A 21,886-nucleotide genomic window follows, 5' to 3' on the forward strand; every position below is an offset into this window, starting at 1 on the left:
AATGACACATGGCTGCAGAAGGGGAGACATGGGCTGAGTCCAAAATGGCACCCTTTCCACTTCCAGTGCACTACTTTTGACCAGGGTCCATAAGGGCTCTGGTCCAAAGTAGTGCCCTATATAGAGAATAGGGTGCCATTTGGGACATGACATAAGGATATCAGAGAGTCTGCAGACCTCCAGGGCGACAGTGAGCGGGTCAGTCTTGGCCCGGCGGTCTCCCATATAGGTCTGGATGAGTTTAAAGATCTCCACCGCCTCTCTCTTCACCGCACGGTCTGACGTCACGATCATGGGCTTCTTGATTGGCTCACTGCTCCACGCCAGCATGTTGGCTATGGACACCTTACGCCGGAAAAGACCCTGAGAGAGGGAGGAAGAGGAAGAGGACGGGGGGGGGGGGGAGAGGAAGAGAAGGAGGAGGAGAGGGAAGAGGAGGGGGGAGAGGAAGGAGGAGGAGGAGGAGGAGGAGGAGGAGGAAGGAGTGATAGGTGAATATTTTGCTTTAGTTATCCTAGTATGAAAAATGTATGCACTCACTAACTGTACGTCGCTCTGGATAAGAGCGTCTGCTAAATGATTAAAACGTAATGTAAATGTAGATATTATATAAATGTGTTTGTGTGAGACAGTGAGTACTGGGTTTAACGTGAGAGTGTGTCTGTTCCTGTGTACTTTAAATTGTAAAGCGGAGTGTGTGTTTGTCTGTTGTGTATCAGTGTGTGTTAAGGTGTAAAGTTAAGTGTGTGTGTGTGTGTTTGTGTGCGTGTGTGTGGGTGTACCTGTGTGTGTTTGTTAAAGTGTTTGGAGGCCCAGTTCTCGATGTCAGTCTCAGAGGATGGCTTCCTCAAGGTGAATTCAGGGAACACTCCACAGCTGGTGCTGGGCATCATGTTCCGAGCATTCCGACTCGCCTCGAACTGAGCACACGCTCCAAGATCCTCTGACTGAGGGAGAGAGGAAGAGACAGAGAGAGAGGGAGGGAGAGAGAAAGAGAGAGAGAGAGAGAGAAGGAGAGACAGAGAGAGAGGGAGGGAGAGAGAGAGAGGAGAGACAGAGAGAGAGGGAGGGAGAGAGAGAGAAAGCGAGAGTAAGGTTGAGAGGGAGAGAGAAAGAGAGAGAAATACAGAAAGACTGTCAAACCAGACTCCTCATTATCCTCGTACAAACATAATTAACAGCGAAAGAGAGAAAAGAGAGAAACAGTAGCAGTAGACAAACACATGACGTGAAAATGGAATGCTGTGAGGAAAGAGAGATTAGAGGACTGTCATATTTTTTCCCTTTTAACGTCTCATTTTTTCTTTCTATCTGTCTGTTCTGAGTTTCAGTAGCACTGTGTTCTCTGTTCTGAGTTTCAGTAGCACTGTGTTCTCTCTGTTCTGAGTTTCAGTAGCACTGTGTTCTCTCTGTTCTGAGTTTCAGTAGCACTGTGTTCTCTCTGTTCTGAGTTTCAGTAGCACTGTGTTCTCTCTGTTCTGAGTTTCAGTAGAACTGTGTTCTCTCTGTTCTGAGTTTCAGTAGAACTGTGTTCTCTCTGTTCTGAGTTTCAGTAGCACTGTGTTCTCTCTGTTCTGAGTTTCAGTAGCACTGTTCTCTCTGTTCTGAGTTTCAGTAGAACTGTGTTCTTTCTGTTCTGAGTTTCAGTAGCACTGTGTTCTCTCTGTTCTGAGTTCCAGTAGAACTGTGTTCTCTCTGTTCTGAGTTTCAGCAGAACTGTTCTCTCTGTTCTGAGTTTCAGTAGCACTGTGTTCTCTCTTTTCTGAGTTTCAGTAGCACTGTGTTCTCTCTGTTCTGAGTTTCAGTAGCACTGTGTTCTCTCTGTTCTGAGTTTCAGTAGCACTGTGTTCTCTCTGTTCTGAGTTTCAGTAGCACTGTGTTCTCTCTTTTCTGAGTTTCAGTAGCACTGTGTTCTCTCTGTTCTGAGTTTTAGTAGCACTGTGTTCTCTCTGTTCTGAGTTTCAGTAGAACTGTGTTCTCCCTGTTCTGAGTTTTAGTAGCACTGTGTTCTCTCTGTTCTGAGTTTCAGTAGAACTGTGTTCTCTCTGTTCTGAGTTTCAGTAGCACTGTGTTCTCTCTGTTCTGAGTTTCAGTAGCACTGTTCTCTCTGTTCTGAGTTTCAGTAGAACTGTGTTCTCTCTGTTCTGAGTTTCAGTAGAACTGTGTTCTCCCTGTTCTGAGTTTCAGTAGCACTGTGTTCCTTGGTAAGCACTTTCAGGCCTGCTATTTTCCACTAACTCCCCCATCTCTCCCTCTCCCCAAGTGCCTATTCCCCTCTCTCTCTCTCACCCCCCACCACTCTATCTCTCCCTTCCTCCCTCTTTCTCTCTGATGGTTGTGATGGGGGCAGATTTCTCTTATGTGAGGGCCAAGTTATCGCGATCAGGCAAACACAAGTGTGTATGTGTGTGTGGGTGTGTTTGTGTGTGTCTTAAAATGTGATGGTGGATATAATGAGAGAGAGAGAGAGAGAGAGAGAGAGAGAGAGAGAGAGAGAGAGAGAGAGAGAGAGAGAGATGGAGAGCTAAGAGAAAGGATGGATAATTGAAGGAATGGGAAAGAGAGGGAGGGAGGGCTGCACATATGAAGCAGAATAAATCTGGCTTGTAGTTCCCCCACAGGCTCCAATCCTTCTCTGGCATGGCTCCCATCTCTCTTCACACCTTAAAGCAGACCTGCTGTCACTCTTGTCTCACACATCCAGCAGCACACAGGGAGGTGTGGGAGCATGTGACATGTGTCTCTGTGTGTCTTTGTTTATGGCCTGGTGTGTCAATGCCTTTCTGTGCATGTGTTGGGATGTGTGTGTGCATGGGTGTGTGTACATGCTTGCGTCCAAGTTAGTGTAGGCCTGTCTGGTACAGTGAGTCTAGATCAGTCCTGTATTCTGGTGATCTGTGCCTACATTCTAAGTGATGGTACGTGGCAGTGTGTACGTGTGTGTGTGTGTGTGTGTGTGTGTGTGTGTGGGTTGGTTGGTTCTTCTGTCCTTGTGGGGACTTTTGGTGATTTTAGGTCCCCACAAGGACAGAAGAACCAACCAACCCACACACACACACACACATAAAACAAGGAAAGTCGTGGGGACTCTGTAGCTCAATTGGTAGCGCATGGCGCTTGTAACGCCAGGGTAGTGGGTTCAATCCCCGGGACCACCCATACGTAAAAATGTATGCACGCATGACTGTAAGTTGCTTTGGATAAAAGCGTCTGCTAAATGGCATATTATATTAGGACAAAGGCTATTTTAAGCTTAGGGGTTAGGTTTAGGGTTACAATTAGGAGTTGGGTTAAGGTTATGGTAAGGATTTGGGTTAAGGTTATGGTAAGGATTAGGTTTAGGGTTAGGGAAAATAGGATTTTGAATGGTTTTTTTTTTAGGTCCCTACGAGGATAGAAGAACATAACGTGTGTGTGTGTGGCCTATCTGGTACAGAGAGTCCAGGTCAGTCCCTGTCTAAGTGGCAGTAGCAGCAGTATGGATATTACACAGGGGTTGGAACCGGTTCAGAGAACAGAACAAAAAACCGCAAAAAATAATAATAATATTCAAGGAACAGAATCAGAACCGGGAACGAAAGTGATCTATACTGTTCCGGAACAGAACCGTTATTTGAAAAGCATGGGAACCGGTTAATAACGTTATTTTACGCTCCGGTCCCACAAAAAAACGCAACAAAGTGCTATGCAAAGCCCTCCGTCTTTCAGTCAGAAACTTCATGCAGTGTCTGGCTGCCAGCTGTAAATCTTTGCCAGTGTGTGTGCATGTAGGCTAACTGCCCCTCCCTCTCCGAAGCATAGCTATAGCCTACTGACGTTACAAGCGTCATTCAAAAGAGGGAGAGCAATTTTTAATTAGAAAAGAATGGATCAACTTTTTCAGTGCTAGTTAGGGATACTATAGTTATCACATTTCACATTGGATTTATTAACTACAAAAAGGTAAGACGTGTTTTTAATTATAGTTCCGCTCTGCACACACAAGCTTGTTAGCTAGCTAGCTAGCTAGCTCTGGTCCAATGTTAAAACTCTGAAGTTCAAAGACATTCAAAGTTCCTTCATGGAAGCCGCTCCGTAGGCATAATTCTGTGGGCCTAATTCAGATAACGCATGTCATCACAAGATGCCCAGCGCTTCAAACCAAGCTTCCTCCTCCACCCTCTCTCGCTCTCTCCTCACCCGCAAAATTTCAGTTGTATCTCGCCCCCTACACTTATCTTTCCATTTTTAAACAACTCACTGAGCTATAGCTTGCCCGCTCCCTAGCAAGCTGCTCTATCCGCACTGCATAATTGGTGAAGTAATTGAATGTCAAGCTAAATGTAAAAAAATGACGATTTCAGAGGTTTAAAAAAGAACAGAAAGGAATGATATAAACCTGGAGTTTCTTTGGTTCAAACCGGTTCAGAACTTTATTAGAACTTTATTTTACTGGTCAGAACAGTGGAACGGAACGAAAAAATTAATGATTCTGTTCAGAACGAAACGATTGGAAAATAATTTAGGTTTCAACCCCTGGTATTACATAAACCAATCTCAGTCCATTCAAATAATGATCTGATTCTGCACATGATAAAACATTCATGGACCTACGGCAGCTAGGGCGTGTCTCTGTGACAGAGAAGATGAGCTAGAGTTCGCAGTCACACAGTCACACACACACACACACAGAATATAGAATATAAGAGCTAGAGTCTGCACTGTACAGACAGGCTGTGTGTGTGTGTGTGTGTGTGTGTGTGTGTGTGTGTGTGTGTGTGTGTGTGTGTATACCTGTGAGGGGTGTAGGAAGGGTTCAGGCGAGGCCAGGTTGGTCTGTACAGACAGGCTGTGTGTGTGTGTGTGTGTGTGCGTGTGTATACCTGTGAGGGGTGTAGGAAGGGTTCAGGCGAGGCCAGGTTGGTCTGTACAGACAGGCTGTGTGTGTGTGTGTGTGCGTGTGTATACCTGTGAGGGGTGTAGGAAGGGTTCAGGCGAGGCCAGGTTGGTCTGTACAGACAGGCTGTGTGTGCGTGTGTGTGTGTGTGTGTGCGTGTGTATACCTGTGAGGGGTGTAGGAAGGGTTCAGGCGAGGCCAGGTTGGTCTGTACAGACAGGCTGTGTGTGCGTGTGTGTGTGTGTGTATACCTGTGAGGGGTGTAGGAAGGGTTCAGGCGAGGCCAGGTTGGTCTGTACAGACAGGCTGTGTGTGCGTGTGTGTGTGTGTGTGTGCGTGTGTATACCTGTGAGGGGTGTAGGAAGGGTTCAGGCGAGGCCAGGTTGGTCTGTACAGACAGGCTGTGTGTGTGTGTGTGTGTGTGTGATACCTGTGAGGGGTGTAGGAAGGGTTCAGGCGAGGCCAGGTTGGTCTGTACAGACAGGCTGTGTGTGCGTGTGTGTGTGTGTGTGTGCGTGTGTATACCTGTGAGGGGTGTAGGAAGGGTTCAGGCGAGGCCAGGTTGGTCTGTACAGACAGGCTGTGTGTGCGTGTGTGTGTGTGTGTATACCTGTGAGGGGTGTAGGAAGGGTTCAGGCGAGGCCAGGTTGGTCTGTACAGACAGGCTGTGTGTGCGTGTGTGTGTGTGTGTGTGCGTGTGTATACCTGTGAGGGGTGTAGGAAGGGTTCAGGCGAGGCCAGGTTGGTCTGTACAGACAGGCTGTGTGTGTGTGTGTGTGCGTGTGTGTGTGTGTGTGTATACCTGTGAGGGGTGTAGGAAGGGTTCAGGCGAGGCCAGGTTGGTCTGTACAGACAGGCTGTGTGTGTGTGTGTGTGCGTGTGTGTGTATACCTGTGAGGGGTGTAGGAAGGGTTCAGGCGAGGCCAGGTTGGTCTGTACAGACAGGCTGTGTGTGTGTGTGTGTGTGTGCGTGTGTATACCTGTGAGGGGTGTAGGAAGGGTTCAGGCGAGGCCAGGTTGGTCTGTACAGACAGGCTGTGTGTGTGTGTGTGTGCGTGTGTATACCTGTGAGGGGTGTAGGAAGGGTTCAGGCGAGGCCAGGTTGGTCTGTACAGACAGGCTGTGTGTGTGTGTGTGTGCGTGTGTATACCTGTGAGGGGTGTAGGAAGGGTTCAGGCGAGGCCAGGTTGGTCTGTACAGACAGGCTGTGTGTGCGTGTGTGTGTGTGTGTATACCTGTGAGGGGTGTAGGAAGGGTTCAGGCGAGGCCAGGTTGGTCTGTACAGACAGGCTGTGTGTGCGTGTGTGTGTGTGTGTGTGCGTGTGTATACCTGTGAGGGGTGTAGGAAGGGTTCAGGCGAGGCCAGGTTGGTCTGTACAGACAGGCTGTGTGTGCGTGTGTGTGTGTGTGTATACCTGTGAGGGGTGTAGGAAGGGTTCAGGCGAGGCCAGGTTGGTCTGTACAGACAGGCTGTGTGTGCGTGTGTGTGTGTGTGTGTGCGTGTGTATACCTGTGAGGGGGTGTAGGAAGGGTTCAGGCGAGGCCAGGTTGGTCTGTACAGACAGGCTGTGTGTGTGTGTGTGTGTGTGTGTATACCTGTGAGGGGTGTAGGAAGGGTTCAGGCGAGGCCAGGTTGGTCTGTACAGACAGGCTGTGTGTGTGTGTGTGTGCGTGTGTATACCTGTGAGGGGGTGTAGGAAGGGTTCAGGCGAGGCCAGGTTGGTCTGTACAGACAGGCTGTGTGTGTGTGTGTGTGCGTGTGTATACCTGTGAGGGGTGTAGGAAGGGTTCAGGCGAGGCCAGGTTGGTCTGTACAGACAGGCTGTGTGTGTGTGTGTGTGCGTGTGTATACCTGTGAGGGGTGTAGGAAGGGTTCAGGCGAGGCCAGGTTGGTCTGTACAGACAGGCTGTGTGTGTGTGTGTGTGTGTGCGTGTGTATACCTGTGAGGGGTGTAGGAAGGGTTCAGGCGAGGCCAGGTTGGTCTGTACAGACAGGCTGTGTGTGTGTGTGTGTGCGTGTGTATACCTGTGAGGGGGTGTAGGAAGGGTTCAGGCGAGGCCAGGTTGGTCTGTACAGACAGGCTGTGTGTGTGTGTGTGTGCGTGTGTATACCTGTGAGGGGTGTAGGAAGGGTTCAGGCGAGGCCAGGTTGGTCTGTACAGACAGGCTGTGTGTGTGTGTGTGTGCGTGTGTATACCTGTGAGGGGTGTAGGAAGGGTTCAGGCGAGGCCAGGTTGGTCTATACAGACAGGCTGTGTGTGTGTGTGTGTGCGTGTGTATACCTGTGAGGGGTGTAGGAAGGGTTCAGGCGAGGCCAGGTTGGTCTGTACAGACAGGCTCTTCTCCAGCAGTGCCTGAGGGAAGCCCAGTCTGTCGAAGGTGCTGCGTTTCCAGTGGTAATGCCCGTGGTGCCCGTCGCTCTGTGCTAACGCCTCGTCCTCGCTAAATGCCCTCACCACTGGGCCTGGCAAAGGCAGGGGCACCGCCCCATCGCTCTCGTACCCGTCTTTAGAGCCCCCTCCCTGGTTAGAGCCCCCGGCCGAGCCCCCTTCCCCCGGGGCTGAGTCCCAACTGCTCCTCTGTTTCATCACCTGCTGGGCCTCCCACGCCAGCCTGGACTGGTTCAACACCGCCTCCGACAGGGTCCCCGACATCGGCCCCTCCTCCCAGTCCGCCCCAACACCACCACCCCCTCCACACCTCCCCAGCTCCTGGGGCAGGGAAGGTTTCCGGGTCTTGCGTTTGCGGTTCCCCCCGGGCGAGAAGCCCCCTCCTCCTGTAGACCCAGAGAGGGAGAGGGAGTGGTGCTGACTGGAGCTCCAGGACATTGAGTCCTCATAGAGCAACCTCTGGCCCCCGCCCTCGCCCCCCTCCCCGCCCCCGTAGTCCAGCAGCAGCCGGGGGTCCCGGATCAGACTCTGGCTGTGTTGGAGGGTGTAGGAGCCTCCGTAGGAGCCCCCATACCCCCCCATGGAGGAGGGGGTGGCCGTGGAGGTCCCATAGCGAAGGAGCCGGTCAGCTGTCTTAAAACGTGGGCTGGAGGAGGACTGTTGGAGGAGGAAGAAGAAGAAGATTACTTTATTGTCTAATGTACACAAATGTCCAACTGGTGCCAGCAACTCTCCAGTTACCGTCCTACTGTCAGACATGGGATTCAAGCCGGCAACCCGCCGGTGGCTGGCCCACTTCTCTAACCTCTAGAATACCTACCTGTTCCACGTAGACCAGCTGTTTGACATACTCCTTCCCTGCAGGGCTGTACTCCAGACTCTGGGTCTTCTCTGGACACTTCTGTTTGGTCAGCACCAGCTGGCCGTAGGGGGAGTGGCTCAGTTTGGGAGAGTGGTAGAGGGGCGTCCCCGAGGAGGGCTTTCCCCGTGCCGGAGACTTCCCTGTGCCATACAGCAAGGAGGAGTCAGAGCCCAGGTGGTGCATCACGTCCGTGGGCGGTTCCTCGTAGATGGGCGGGGGCTGGTACTAGAATAATAAAAAACAATTAGTATCCCAAAAAAGTGTAGAAACTGCATACAGAAAAGACAGGCGAAAATCAAATCCTAGTGCAATTAAAATCAATCATAAGACCAAACAAAACAAGACAGATCACATAGGGATACTGGGAAAGACACAAAGAGGCAAGTAAAACAGAGTCAATCACAGAGCATACCATAGGCTAGCTGAAAGAGGTGTGTTTTTAGATGTTTTATGAATGTGTTTCTGTAACTATGTTGGAGTGTCGTACCTCCGAGGGGGGCTCCTCGTAGAGGGGGGGTTCGTAGGCGTAGCGTGGGGAGGGGGGCTGTGAGTCGGCCGAGGGGCGGCGGTGTGTCCCGGTACCTCCGCCCCCTAGCTCCGCCCGTTTCAGGAAGGGCGACTGGCGGCGGTCGACGTAGAGGATTGGAGAGCCGTCGGGGCCGCTGTCAGGGGGTGCCGATCCTCCAGAGGAACGGCGGATACGGGAGGCGGTGCCGGTGCCAGGTGCGGGGACGGGGGTGAGGGTAGGGGGGTCGCAGGGGGAGTAACCGTTCCCCTGGTGAGAGAGGAAGCTGGGTTCTCTGTCTGTCACCTTGATCAGCATCCTCTCCTTGGTACCTGTGTTCCATCTGAATGGAGAGGTCCTGAGGTGGAGGGGGGGGCAGAGAAAGGTAGAGTGAGAGAGAGAGAGAGAGAGAGAGAGAGAGAGAGAGAGAGAGAGAGAGAGAGAGAGAGAGAGAGAGAGAGAGAGAGAGAGAGAGAGAGAGAGAGAGAGAGAGAGAGAGAGAGAGAGAGAGAGAGTTAATTATTATATTTGGCACAGGGGACAAAGGAGCTGTCAGGTGTGATTCTGTTCAGTTACTGATGTGTGGTGTGCAAAGTAAATCCCGACAAAGTTTGAACACAGACACACACAATGATGCAGTGCAACACAGCATAGCATTTCAACTTTCCCATAGATTAGTTAGTGGTTGGAACAAAACTGAACAGTCAGAGACAGGAGTGAAACCCCTAGCCTGGTCCCAACTCCTGTGGTGTGACAATGACCATAGGAGTTGGCAAGTCAGCACAAACAGATATGGGATCAGGGTGTGAAGCCACTGTTCTACACAGTTGACCTGGTGCTGCTGTCAGTCACACAGCAGACATCACAGCAATGTCCGGACCTGCTGCTCAGGAGACAGGTACAACTGGACCCTGGCAGGAAAGCTACACCTAAACCTAATCATGGCATTCTCATAAAGTATTGTTGTATTCTTATGGGATTGTTTTAATGCAATATATTAACTGTGTATCACAATACTGAATGTTTTTCAATAAACACCCAACAACAGAGAGAAACTGTGAGAGAAATATAAATGATGAGTTTTAGGAGAGAGGGGGAGAGCGATAGAGATGGAGCGAGGGAAGGAGAAAGGCAGAGAAAGAGAGAGAGAAAGAGGTGTGAAATCGATTGTAGCACTGGCCACCCTCAGCTTCCATAGTTACTGGGGTGGCCAATGAGCGTGTGTGTGTGTGTTGAGGGGGTAGGAGGAAGGATTACAGGGTTGTGTATGTTGGGTTAGACCACACTGTGCTAGGGAGCCATTAGATACAAAACCACCTCTCCTTTTCTTTTTCCCCTCGCTCCCTCTCTCCACATCTCCTCTAACATATCTTGTTCTCCCTCCTGGCCTCTCTGTCACTCCCTTGCCTGTCTTATCTCCTTCCATCCAGCTCTTTAAATCTCTACCTCTCTCTCTCTCTCTCCCTAAAAACTCAGTACAAAGTGAACATTGATCCTCCTTTCCCTAGCCATAAATGATTCATATCCATTTGACCTTCAAATAAATGTACACCCTGCATTCCACTGCTGCCTTGTCTCTAAAGCTAGGCAGGGTTGGTCATGGTTGGTCCTGGTTGGTCCCTGGATGGGAGACCAGATGCTGCTGGAAGTGGTGTTGGAGGGCCAGTAGGAGGCACTCTTCCCTCTGGTCTAAGGCAATCCCAATGCCCCAGAGCAGTGAACGGGACATTGCCCTGCGTAGGGTGGGATGTAAAACAGATGGCCTGACTCTCTGTGGTCATAAGAAATCCCATTGGCACTTATTGTAACCTCGGTGTCATGGCTAAATTCCCAACCTGGCCCCATTCCATCATGACCACCTAATCATCCCCCTCATTCCTAATTGGCATATCTCACTGCTATAGCTGATGTGTGGTGAGCATTCTGGCACAAACATGGTTGCCGTGCATCACCCAGGTGGGTGCCACACATTGGTGGTTGATGAGGTGAGTTTCCCCCTACTTTGTAAAGTGCTTTCAGTCCCTCAGTTGGTAGAAAAGTGCTATATCAATGAATTATCTTCCACTCTGAATCTCTCCCTCCACACTGGGGGGGTGCTGTGAGAGTTATTTAAGTTACTCTTCAAAGAGGTAGTGTTTCAGATGTTTTTAAAGATGGGCAGGGACTCCGCTGTCCTGACTTTAGGGGGAAGCTGGTTCCACCATTGGGGAGCCAGGACAGAGAAGAGCTTGGACTGGGCTGAGTGGGAGCTGCCCTCCCATTGGGGTGCCAGGACAGAGAAGAGCTTGGACTGGGCTGAGTGGGAGCTGCCCTCCCGTAGGGGAGCCAGGACAGAGAAGAGCTTGGACTGGGCTGTGGGAGCTGCCCTCCCATTGGGGTGCCAGGACAGAGAAGAGCTTGGACTGGGCTGTGGGAGCTGCCCTCCCATTGGGGTGTCAGGACAGAGAAGAGCTTGGACTGGGCTGAGTGGGAGCTGCCCTCCCGTAGGGGTGGGTGGGCCAAGAGACCAGAGGTGGCGGAATGGAATGCTCGGGTTGGGATATAGGATTTGAGCATAGCCTGAGGGTAAGGAGGGGCAGTTCCCCTTGCTGCTCCGTAGGCAAGCACCAGGGTCTTGAAGATGATGTGGAGTGTGCGGAGGAGTGGGGTGACATGGGAGAACTTAGGAAGGTTGAACACCAGGTGTATTGACTACGCGTGGCTTTAGCCACTGCAACCATTTAATTAACTCAATCAATGTGATCAACCAACCTGTCACCAACCAACTCTTACAATGATGTCAAATCAAAGGGGAATTTGGAGCGCCAGCATCCTTTGATGGACATTAGACACATATACTGTATGAGCACAAACCCAGCAGGAGTCGGAGAAGAGAGTGTGTGATGTGTATGTGTGTGTTCAGGTGAGGGCAGGTAGGTTGAGCTGACAGCTGCAGTCTGTCACTTCTCTGGTTCTGAAGCTCAACTCCAGATGGCTGTGAGATCTGGCCTCCCCCACATACATTATGGATCTGACACATGCGCGCACACACACACACACACACACACACACACACACACACACACACACACACACACACACACACACACACACACACACACACACACACACACACACACACACACACACACACACACACACACACACACACACACACACACACACACATAGGCTTAGTGTATACAATGCATTATGGATCTGTTCATCAATATGCTGGACCTTCAGGTAGTTAGACTCAACTCAACTCTGCTGAATTTCAACTCCACAGCACTGCAGAAAAACTCCTCTCTGCCACTCAGTTCCCAACCTCCTTTGTCTGTCCCTAACTCCCTAATGGTGACACTATAACAGTTTTTGCATAGACAGTCTTACAGACAAATGTACTAACATCCAGAAGTCATTGGGTGATTTCTGAGAGGGGATGGAGGAGGATGATGCCAACCCCCTTCTGTGTGGTTCAATAAAGAGAATGCTTTATATTTAGGATGACGGCAATGCATTGGTACACACACACACACACACACCAGGATTTCCGTTAGGAAAATGTGGCGGCGGACATTTGACCGGCAGCATTTTTATTTAACGGACATTTCAGAAAATGACCGGACCCATATGCATTGGGTGCGTAACCTGATTAGGGCATCCACCCACAGTGCTCAGAATAACAGAAATCCCATTTAGATTATGGCTATTCGTCTTAACAGAACATGCAACTCGAGGATGCAACGGCGTGCATCCTTCTTACCGAATTCCAATGTGCACTTTGAAGATGTTATCTTCTTTTCTGTGTTTAATAGGCCACGGAGTTGGGGCGCATAGGCTAGTTACTGTGCTTTGATTGATGACCGAACAGCAAGTGTTGACTAGTTTATAAAAGGTGTTGAATGTACTGAATAAAGTCCATCTCCTATATCCCGTTGCTATTCATAAAACATACAACATAATTATTTGTCCATGGTTATAAAAGCTAACCATGATACTAAATAATATTATGCCATTTAGCAGACGCTTTTATCCAAAGCGACTTACAGTCATGCGTGCATACATTTTTGTGTATGGGTGGTCTGGGGATCGAACCCACTACCTTGGCGTTACAAGCGCCGTGCTCTACCAGCTGAGCTACAGAGGACCACTACTTATATGGTATTATTAAAGATATTGATATAGGCCTACTGATTTGATTAAAGTGTCGACAATGGAGTAGTCAACTGCTGCTTCTGTGTAGCAAAGCCCATGTTTAAAACCTGTTTCATTCTTCAATCATACCTGTAGGTCTATTCATGGGAGCCTGACTTTGTATAAAAGTGGGGGTGCCCAATCTGGCGGGGGTTTGGGGGTCTTCCCCATGAAAGTCTTTGCATTTTAAAACAATTTTCCTGCAATTCTATATTGTTTCTCAACAGGGAATCCATGTTTACTTGACAGAACACAATATTTTGCCACAATATATTTTATTAAAAGTGTACACTATACTAGTTTTTCTGACTAGATTACTATTCTTCCGACTTCCCTCAAAGTTCCACACACAGTGATTGATTGACAGGTAAAAACCATACCAACTCTGTAACTCACAAACATCCTGCCCCCTCCCCTGACGATCCCAACCACAGTGATTGATTGACAGGCCAAACTGTTAAAGGGATAGTTCACCCAAATTACAAAATTAAACTTTGGTTTCCTTACCCCAAGTGTCCACAGCAGCATAGCCAACAAAATACATAATTTGAAGAACAAACATCATTGTGGGCATTCATATCTTGCGGGAAAACTGCAAATATTACATTTTAGTCATTTAGCAGATGCTCTTATCCAGAGCGACTTACATTTAATGAGTGCATACATTTTTCATACTGGCCCCCCGGTGGGAATCGAACCCACAACCATGGCGTTGCAAGCACCATGCTCTACCAACTGAGCTACAGGTTCAATGTTAAAAAAGGTTATCTTACTCCTGATCATATAGGCCTAGACAATCTCCAAAACAATTAACAACACACGGAATTCATACATTTGTAGTCATTTTAATTGTAAATTCTAGTCTATCTACTCAATCCCACAACTAATTTGACCAAATCTGGGAGGTAAAGTCGTTCAATTATTCAATAATGTAGCTGTGTATTTTGGATGGAATCAAAGCATTAGAATGTACCAGAGGCCACCAAAATAGAGCTTGTTCTGCAATTTTTTCGGAGCCTGCCCCCATTGACCCCCCCCAGCCAGGAACTCCCTGGCTGGCTACTTTATCTAGGCTACTCCCATGGCTACTCCATGTAGTTATGGAAAACACTGCAAACCAGTCATTTCTTTAATGTCCTGGAATCACAAAAACCCTAGAGCACAACTAGTACTGAACCACACACTGCCCAAATAATAAATAATAATAATATGCCATTTAGCAGACGCTTTTATCCAAAGCGACTTACAGTCATGTGTGCATACATTTTTTTAACGTATGGGTGGTCCCGGGGATCGAACCCACAACCCTGGCGTTACAAGCGCCATACTCTACCAATTGAGTTACAGAGGACCACATCACTAACATGAGCTACAGAGGCCCAACATCACTAACATTATTAATGAACTCTGAAAACCACCCAATACCACTGAACACTACCTCTCTGAGCGGACATACTGACTGAAAATATGTGTGTGAGAGTGTGTGTGTGTGTGTATGTGTGAGAGAGGAGAGCTGGATTGTCAGCTCTGGCAGGGACAGGAGCAGAGAACACATTTACAGGACACTGTGACCCTGGCCAAGCAATTCCACCAATCACAGAAGACTGCAGCAGATTACAGCTAATGAGCAAAAGACAGACTCGTTAGAGAGAGAGAGAACGATGGAGAGAGAGGGAGAGGGAGAGAGAGGGAGAGACAGAGAGAGAGGGAGAGATGGAGGGCGAGATTGCGGGAGGGAGGGGGGAGGGAGGGGGGAGAGAGGAGGAGAGAGAGAGAGATAGAGAGGGAGGGAGAGAGGGAGGAAGAGAGAGAGGAGGAGAGAGAGGGAGATGGAGGGAGATAGAGAGGGAGCGAGAGAGAAACAGAGAGAGAGAGATGGGAAAAGAGAGTCAGAGAACCTACAGGATTTGTGGTTGTGGTCATGGTTCTGTATAAGACTTAGATACCTGTCTACCGCCTCCCTGTGGTCGAGTTAAGAGTTAGGATTGTGGTCGGGTCATGGTCAGGGGAAGTGTAGTGTATGTAGTTACCTGTCTGCCTCCCCTTTTCTCCTGTTTCTCCGACGCGGTCAGTTCCTGGTCCAGTGTTCATGTTTAGGGTTAGTGTTGTGGTAGTGTTAGGGTTAGGGTTGTGGTCAGTGTAGTGTAGTGTGTACAGTTACCTGTCTGCCTCCTCTCTGTTCCCCTGTTTCTCCGATGCGGTCAGTTCCTGGTCCAGTGTTCATGTTTAGGGTTAGTGTTGTGGTAGTGTTAGGGTTAGGGTTGTGGTCAGTGTAGTGTAGTGTGTACAGTTACCTGTCTGCCTCCTCTCTGTTCCCCTGTTTCTCCGACGCGGTCAGTTCCTGGTCCAGTGTTCATGTTTAGGGTTAGTGTTGTGGTAGTGTTAGGGTTAGGGTTGTGGTCAGTGTAGTGTAGTGTGTACAGTTACCTGTCTGCCTCCTCTCTGTTCCCCTGTTTCTCCGATGCGGTCAGTTCCTGGTCCAGTGAAGACGAGGTGCTCCCCTCTCTACTGACCGCACTGCTTCTCCCCGGGCTGTTATCAGCTGACGTCCTCCCCCCTCTGTCTCCTCCTGTTCCTCCCCCTCCCGGGCAGGGCACATCCGTGTGCTGCTTCAGCGTCTGTAACTTGGCGAGTGGGATGATGTCACAGGCCTGTGGGCGGTGCCAGACAGTGCGTTGCGTGGAAGCGTTGTAGTAGTAGAAGCGGGAGGTGTTGGGGTCGAACAGCTCCCACCACTGGTTGTCCCCCGTCCTCTTAATACGTACCCCCTGCGGGGGGTCCCACACACACTCTCCGGTGAGGAGGTTGGCATACATGCGTTCCCGCGTGCGCGGCTCTATGATCTCCACCCATTCCAACCTGCAGAGGGGAACAGGGGGGGGGGGCTTAGTGGAGGTGTTGCCATGGTGATGTGGAGCACTAAAAGCGAGGCAGGGCAGCTGTCCTTTAGATCCAAGCCATGTGGTTCAAAGCACCTGGTAGGTCATGAGTCATGATCGAGGTCAGAAGAAGATTTGAGATTATAAAAACAGGATGTGGATAGAAATGATAACCAGGAAAGTTACTGATAACACGACCTGACCACGAGGGTACAATGTTACAGTACAGCAAATAATAGACAAGAGATGAATACTACTGTACTATGGCATCATGACATGATATAGGCCCAGGAGGTGTTACAGACAGTGTAAAGCATAGAGATCCTATTAAATTACTCTTCCAATTCCTAATTCTATGGTGTAAAGCTTATATGAGCCTCTTTGCAGACATGACGTTGGCTTCAGCATTTGAGCTTCTCTGCAGCTGTGAGTCTGCCTCTTCCTCTCCTCTCCTGTGGAGGCCAGCTGCATGGGTCAGATGTGACAACAACCTGCATTATCCAGGCCACACCACATAACACACAGACAACCTGCTAATGGACCTGGGCTGGGCACTGCCAAGGGCTGCTCACGGTGTCTGGGTGTGTGTGTATTTCTCAAATACAAAGACACAAACCTTCTCTCTCACACCTTCTCTCTCTCCCTCTCTTGTCCTTTCACCCCCCCACCCCCCTCTCCCTCTCTCAGTCTCTGTCAGACATAGTATAATGTTATGAATGTGTAAAGCTATGAGAGGGCTGACCCTCCATCATTAGACTGCCTACTGCCTACCCAGGGTCCCATGCTGCTGTAGCTGTAGGAGTATAATGGATGATGGAGACATCACTCTGAGGCCCTCTACAGCCCTCCTCATCATTAAATACCCCATCCATCCACACACACACACACACACACACACACACACACACAGACACACACACACACACACACACACACACACACACACACACACAGACACACACACACACACACACACACACACACACACACACACACACACACACACACACACACACACACAGCCCCTCCCCATCCCGGCCACAGAGCCTCTGAGTACAGGTGTGTGTGACATCAGATGGCTGCTCCATTATATCCAGCTCTCATCACAACAGCAGTACCACTCCTCTGTGTTATACTGTATGAGTCACACATCACAGCCTGTTGGACACGTGCACTCAGCAAACACAGTACAGTTACATACAATACAACCTTGGCTAGGAATTGGACATAGAGTAATATGTGCTAAATATACTATAGTCAACTCCTGATAAATGTTATTGTTTGGGACAGTTGTGAATACACTTATATCAGGAGGAGCAAGTAGAAAGAAAGTATTTGAAATGGGATTGGTGAACTGCTATTACTAAATAATATATTGCTGGTTAGCATGGTAGCATTATCCTCCTATTCCCAGCAGTGTAGTTCATTGCAGCCTACTGAGCCTGGTCTGCGAAGGGCTGCAGGTTAGCATCATAGCCATTCCCAGCAGTAGGACCAGCATTTTTACTGCAGCTGTCACATTGACTCCCACAGGGAAGCCATTACTAAGAGGGAGAGCTCTGAGATTACTCACACACACATACTCATACCCACACATACACACACACACACACGCACACTCACACCTTTGATAACCGGGCTGATCCCTGACAGATGGAGAGAGTCAGTGGAATGCAGCAGGAATACAGTAGAAATGCACACAGAGAGAGAGAGAGAGAGAGAGAGAGAGAGAGAGAGAGAGAGAGAGAGAGAGAGAGAGAGAGAGAGAGAGAGAGAGAGAGAGAGAGAGAGAGAGAGAGAGAGAGAGAGAGAGAGAGAGAGAGAGAGAGAGAGAGAGAGAGAGAGGGAGAGAGAGAGGGAGAGAGAGAGCGAGAGAGATAGAGAGAGAGAGAGAGAGAGAGAGAGAGAGAGAGAGAGAGAGGAGGAGGAGAGAGAGTTAGAAAGAATAGCGGTAAAGGGGTTTGTGGACAAAGAGAGGGCAGAAAGACAGACAGGTAAGTATAGGGAACTATACTTGGACCCCCCCTCAGTTGTATTTTTTGCCTGATTCCATTTTGTCCGTTTTGATTTGTCTGTTTCCGTTTTCCTGTTTCTTCTGTTTTTCGCTCATAAATCCAACTTTTTCAATAGAAGAACAACTAAATTGGATGTTCAATGTCCACAATAATGCAAAGCATTATCGCTACTGGCTGCACAAAGTGGTAGACACATCGCACACACACAGACAGGGACATTCTCCTTGCCTCTTCAGAAAGTTGCAGGAAATACGAATCACTGATGCATTCTGTTCATGGCTTATGATAAACTTATTAATGAATTTTCAATACATTTAGTTGATTCCCTACTAATAAGTTCAATACATTTTTGAATATTGTTGAATTACGTTTTAACGGAAAGGTTGTACGATATATATTCCACAAATCTAACAACGTACAGAAGATTGATTATATTCCATTTGAAAGGTCTTTATACAAGTAAAAAAAAAAAATCTCATTATAAACTTATATTTTCGCAATTTGAATTACATTTATCAAAAACGCATGTACAAACAATACATTGCGGCTTTAACGCCAAGAAAGGAACAGCCTGCTGGTGGCTTCGGTGATGGAGGCGAATGAATATGGTGTGTTGCAGACCGTCAGAGAGGATGAGTTTTAATAAGGTTGGATTTCTTGCGTTTATAGTCACAGTGATCAACTGCACTGCACTGAAGGAGTGGAAATCACAGAAGATAGATGTGGTAGTTGCAGCAGCAGAGAAATATTTGGGTGTGAGAGATTTTAGTACAGAAGATCAGGAAGTTTTGAGAGAAGGGGTTCCATCCTCCCAGGCCGACGTTCTGGTGAAGGATCGTTTAGGGCCAAGTAGTGGGATGGGGTGATGAGTTTTGGGGGATAGTGTATAGGTGCAGGGTTAGATGGTGGTGCAATATACGTTTTTTTCCATTCCCCTTTTACATATTATTATTATATATTTTATTTTACAATGTGGCATTTACATTCTGAACTGAGAAAGGCAGCAATATGCCAAAAAGCGTCTACTCTGCTGGAAATTCCCAAGAAGACAAAGATAATTTGTTTTTATAGCAGGTTAGGATGATTAACGTGGCAGGTTAGGTGAATTAGCGTGGCAGGTTAGGAGACTGAGGTTAAGGTTAGGAATAGGGTTAGGGTTAGCTATAATGCTACAGTTGTAAACAACTGTTGTCCCGACACGAAAGAAATGGCCATGGGTGTAACTTGATATCAAGAAATGCTTATATCAGAAAACGACTCTAGTCGCGGTCTGCAATTACACCCTTCTTAGGAGAATGGTAAGTAGGTACTGAAGTGCCCAAAGAGTTTTGTCATGTTATGTTGCTAGAAGAGTATATAAAACGGAGATAGAAAGCTATCTAAGTGCACTGGGCCACAAAAAACGAACTGACCCACTCTGATTTAGCATGGTGTTCGGGGATGGAGTAAGCAAGCTACAACAACTCCATCAACACTGCACGTTTTGTAGAAATGAATGGTCAAATACCAATCGGATTAATGTAATTGTTTATTTCAAGGTATGTCTTTATTTTTGCTGAACTGCCTGATCTTTATTGGCCTATATAACTTGCAGGATATCATGGTAACCAATGTTTGTGTTAGCCATTGTACCTGGATTTACTGTTACTGCTGCTTGTAACATTAGTAACGTTAGCACTCAGGTTTAGCATGTGGCCAAAAACAGTTTTAGCCAGTTTGGTTATAGACGTTCAATGTCTACTATGATTGTAAAGGTTTATCTTGATTTTGTGTAACAGTACCAAAAAATAAAAAAATGCTGATAAGGAATAAAGAAATTACACGATATGGTCAGATGATAAGTTGGCTTTATTCAGAGTGCCAAAATATATATATATTTTTAAATGACGACTTGGGATGATGTTGGTCTTTCCTGTCTTATGTGGACAGTGGCTTCACTCCTTTGTTGTATTCACTCATGTGTTGTTCTCTTGACGTCACTTTTCCGAACGCTTTTCCGACATGTGTTCGGTCAAATTCAGATAAAAATACATTTCATCCAAAATACAAATGTAAAGTGATATGTTGTATTGGGACTTTAGTTGGAATGATGGAACCAATCAGAATGTTTAAAAGCAACCTAATTCTGCAATCTTCCCTTTAAAACTACAATATGTAACTTTTTGGGTGACCCGACCAATTTCACATAGAAATGTGCATTATAGATATGTCATTCTCATTGAAAGCAAGTCTAAGAAGCGGTATATCTGTTCTATGTGTACTATTTCTATGCTTCCCATTCTTACGTTTCGTTTTTGCTCTTTTACTTAATGTTTTGTACACCAACTTATTTTTGGTCATGGAAAATATATTTCACAGCGGTTTAGATGGTGCAATGATTTTCTACACTAAACCTGCTTGTTTTGTCACATAAACTGAAATTAGGTGAATTATTAGAATTTTAGCAACCAGGAAATGGTGGAGTGATTTCTGCATAGTGCATCTTTAATGTTCTTAGCATCGGAGATTTTATAGGGCCCTAGATGTGTGTGTGTGTTTGTGTGTGTGTATACCACTCAACTGTTTGTGTATCCCATCCATCAAATCTAAGCACCGATAGTATGGGTGAAACAGTGGGTGAGGTTTTCCCCAAACCCAGCTGATAGAATAAAGGGGAGTCACTGCTGTTATATCCCCTAATTAGCTGTTAATCCTGTATCCATTGCTAATCTAATCTAGTCTAATTTAATCAGATTATAGAGGGAGGGTCATCCATAACCATGGCTCTAATCCACTTTATAAGACACTGGGCCACGCCTAGCCAATCATAGCCTGGATAGGCCACGCCCAGCCAATCACAGTCTAGACAGGCCACGACAAGCCAATCACAGCCTGGATAGGATTCGCCCAGAGTAACAGCCCAACCAATCACAGGCTGAATCGGTCTAGTCCCTCCTCTCCTCTGTCTCTAAAGGCCAAATAGGATTCTGTCTGATCTCATTCATCATCACATCACACATCTGTTCTCACATCTGACAGACAGACACATAGCTGACTCAACTGGGGATGCCTGGCTGTGTGAGTGTGTGTGTGGCTGGGCGATATGGCCAAATCAAAACGATATTTTGTAGCCTCAAACTCTGGTACTCAACCAATGGTTGCCATTTGCATAGTGATTTCTTCAATTCCAGCATTCACTTCCAGCATTTGTCAATTTATTAATTTCCTGCACTAATTTGTTATCATATACACAATGTGTCACGTTTATTTTGTCTTAGTATGCCTCTATTTCATCAACAACAACAAAACATCTTCAGGAGAATAATTAGTAGTCGGCCAATTTCCAGGGGTCTATTTGGCAAGCTTGCCCTCCCAAAGTCGTTGACTTGCTGTGCTAGAGAGTTAGCTAACAGTTCTCAGCTGTTAGCATTTTCTTGTGTGTTCGTGTGTGTTCTGGTTCTCTTGTGAGCCCTCTAAACAGGATTTGAAGGAATTGGGGTACAGAGAGGGGGTACAGAGTCTGGAGTGGGGAATGAGGGACCTCAGCGCCCCCTCCTCTCTCTGACCCCCTAATCAGATCAGATTCCCTTCAATATGCCATCAGACAAGAGGAACACCTACGTGAGAATGCTATTCATTGACTACAGCTCAGCGTTCAACACCATAGTGCCCTCAAAGCTCATCACTAAGCTAAGGATCCTGGGACTAAACACCTCACTCTGCAACTGGATCCTGGACTTCCTGATGGGCCGCCCCCAGGTGGTAAGGGTAGGTAACAACACATCTGCCACACTGATCCTCAACACGGGGGCCCCTCAGGGGTGCGTGCTCAGTCCCCTTCTGTACTCCCTGTTCACCCATGACTGAGCACGCCCCCATTCTCATCGACAGTGCTGTAGTGGAACAGGTTGAGAGCTTCAAGTTCCTTGGTGTCCACATCACCAACGAACTATCATGGTCCAAACACACCAAGACAGTCGTGAAGAGGGCATGACAAAGCCTATTCCCCCTCAGGAGACTGAAAAGATTTGGCATGGGTCCTCAGTTCCTCAAAAAATACAGCTGCAACATCGAGAGCATCCTGACTGGTTGCATCACCGCCTGGTATGGCAACTGCTCGGCCTCCGACCGCAAGGCACTGCAGAGAGTAGTGCGTACGGCCCAGTACATCACTGGGGCCAAGCTTCCTGCCATCAAGGACCTC

The 21,886-nt window shown here is 47.8% G+C and overlaps 1 protein-coding gene across 1 annotated transcript in view; it reads right to left on the reverse strand.

Annotated features, from left to right (window-relative positions):
- LOC121533891 (rho GTPase-activating protein 39-like) overlaps nucleotides 1–21,886 on the reverse strand; it is a 155,363-nt gene that overhangs the window by 31,813 nt on the left and 101,664 nt on the right. Inside the window, exons 2-7 of the mRNA XM_045205461.1 lie at nucleotides 15,237–15,668; nucleotides 8,616–8,991; nucleotides 8,087–8,353; nucleotides 7,159–7,923; nucleotides 783–947; nucleotides 178–363 (exon numbers count right to left, since the gene is read on the reverse strand). Coding sequence (XP_045061396.1) covers nucleotides 178–363; nucleotides 783–947; nucleotides 7,159–7,923; nucleotides 8,087–8,353; nucleotides 8,616–8,991; nucleotides 15,237–15,668 — 2,191 coding nt within the window. The remainder of the gene's footprint in view (nucleotides 1–177; nucleotides 364–782; nucleotides 948–7,158; nucleotides 7,924–8,086; nucleotides 8,354–8,615; nucleotides 8,992–15,236; nucleotides 15,669–21,886) is intronic.

This window comes from Coregonus clupeaformis, chromosome 20 (assembly GCF_020615455.1).
Source record: "Coregonus clupeaformis isolate EN_2021a chromosome 20, ASM2061545v1, whole genome shotgun sequence".
NCBI classification, from domain to species: domain Eukaryota; kingdom Metazoa; phylum Chordata; class Actinopteri; order Salmoniformes; family Salmonidae; genus Coregonus; species Coregonus clupeaformis.